Source organism: Etheostoma spectabile, chromosome 21, assembly GCF_008692095.1.
Source record: "Etheostoma spectabile isolate EspeVRDwgs_2016 chromosome 21, UIUC_Espe_1.0, whole genome shotgun sequence".
NCBI lineage: Eukaryota > Metazoa > Chordata > Actinopteri > Perciformes > Percidae > Etheostoma > Etheostoma spectabile.
Window position 1 is genome coordinate 20,820,029 of NC_045753.1, and position 1,614 is coordinate 20,821,642.

Genomic DNA, 1,614 nt, shown 5'->3' on the forward strand with positions numbered 1-1,614 from the left:
GAGAGAGAGAGAGAGAGAGAGAGAGAGAGAGCTCACCTTCATTTTTGAAGTCAACTGCTGAATGTGAGGCTCATTTAACAGAAAACAATACAGCTATATCTGAAATATTACCTTAATATAATTTAATAGAACAGAATAATTATATTAGTATGACAAATAATTGACAACAAATATATCAGTCATATAGATTTTCAAATGCTCTCACACATCCCCTGATGTACATGTTGTTAGTTCCTCTAGTCTAGATGCATAAGCAAAAACAAAAAAATTTGAAATTTAATATCTATTGTCAAGATGCTTTAAATTGAAGGCCTTATCCCCGTTGAACATTCAAAGCCACATTTAGGTCAACAATAATCAGTATTAAAAAGTCTGAACCACCCGGTTAACATTCCCATAAATGCTATTATAAATGGACGGGACTATAATCTTAAAATGCTGGAGCAACCAATGTGAGATTTAAAGGACAGTAACATGTAAATCAGTTACTATTGCTATCACATTCTTTGTAGTTTTCAGACATGCCTGCGAGTCCCAGGTGCCGCTCTGAGAGCCACTGTACCTACAGTCCATCTATCTCTCCCTCGGTGTCAGTAGTCGATGCACCGGACAGCAGCGATGGTGGAGGCCAGCCGACGAGGCAGCAGCTTGGCGGTCTGTCTGTAGTCTTCTGGCTTGGCCCTCAGCAGGGTGACGATGTGCTGCAGGGTGCGGGAGGGCTGCAGGCCCAGAGCGTCCATCACATTGCTCAGATAGTCTGTAGAAGAGGAACAGGAGTCATCAGTACACATTAGCTCAACTGGGAGTCACGTTTCACTGAATTGTTCCTTGTGAGCATGAATAATGTTATTGCTCTGCTTAGCCATCATTAGGAATTTATAGCTGCGTGTGTGTCCGTCCAGCAGCGTTCTGGTTACTGTACCGATATCCGTGGCCAGCTGTTTAGTGGAATGGATGCTCAGTTGGGGAATGAGCAGAATGGCATCACAGTAGGTCTGCATGGTTGCCCGAGCAATGGAGCCCAGCCAGTAGTCTGCGGTGTTGTCCAGCTCGGGAAGGTCATCACCTGAGACAGAAGGAAGGTGATGTTTCAAAAGTGAGTCAGTTTACAAGGTGGTTTTTTTGGGACATAAAGGGATTTAATATAGAGTGTCAGGGGCAAAGAGGAAGCTGGAGATGGAAGATAAAGGATAAAATTATGTGGAACAGAAAATGTTGTCAAAGACGCACCATGGCACAGATAACAATTTGCCATCATAGCCCTTTGGTTTCGCGATGAATCAGTTGTCTTAATGTTTAATGTCTTGGATGTTACTTTGTTGTGTATCTCTGGGTGTATTATCCTGCTTCAATCATCATTTGCTCTAAATACTACCAAAAATTAAATATGTGGAGTGTTAGATTGAGAAACCTTGCTCTGGAGGGAAAGGAAGCTTCCCAGCATGTAGGGCCATCTCTAGTGCCGGGTCCTCCTGAGTCACAAATGGCTCCAAGTGGAGAGGCAGAGACATCAGGTACTGCCCTATCTGGAAGGGACAACAATAATATGGGAATAGGTACAATAAGACTGCTAGTTTGACTTTATCTTATGTGGAAAGTGCTATTGTTTTTTGT

General features: G+C 42.7%; 1 protein-coding gene across 1 annotated transcript in view; it reads right to left on the bottom strand.

Moving 5' to 3' along the window:
• Positions 1-1,614, bottom strand: part of cog7 (component of oligomeric golgi complex 7) — a gene marked incomplete at its 3' end in the record, with an annotated part of 8,577 nt that continues 6,963 nt past the window's right edge. The window contains 3 exon segments of the mRNA XM_032501797.1: positions 1-757; positions 923-1,066; positions 1,412-1,526. Of these exon segments, the coding sequence (XP_032357688.1) occupies positions 591-757; positions 923-1,066; positions 1,412-1,526 (426 nt within the window).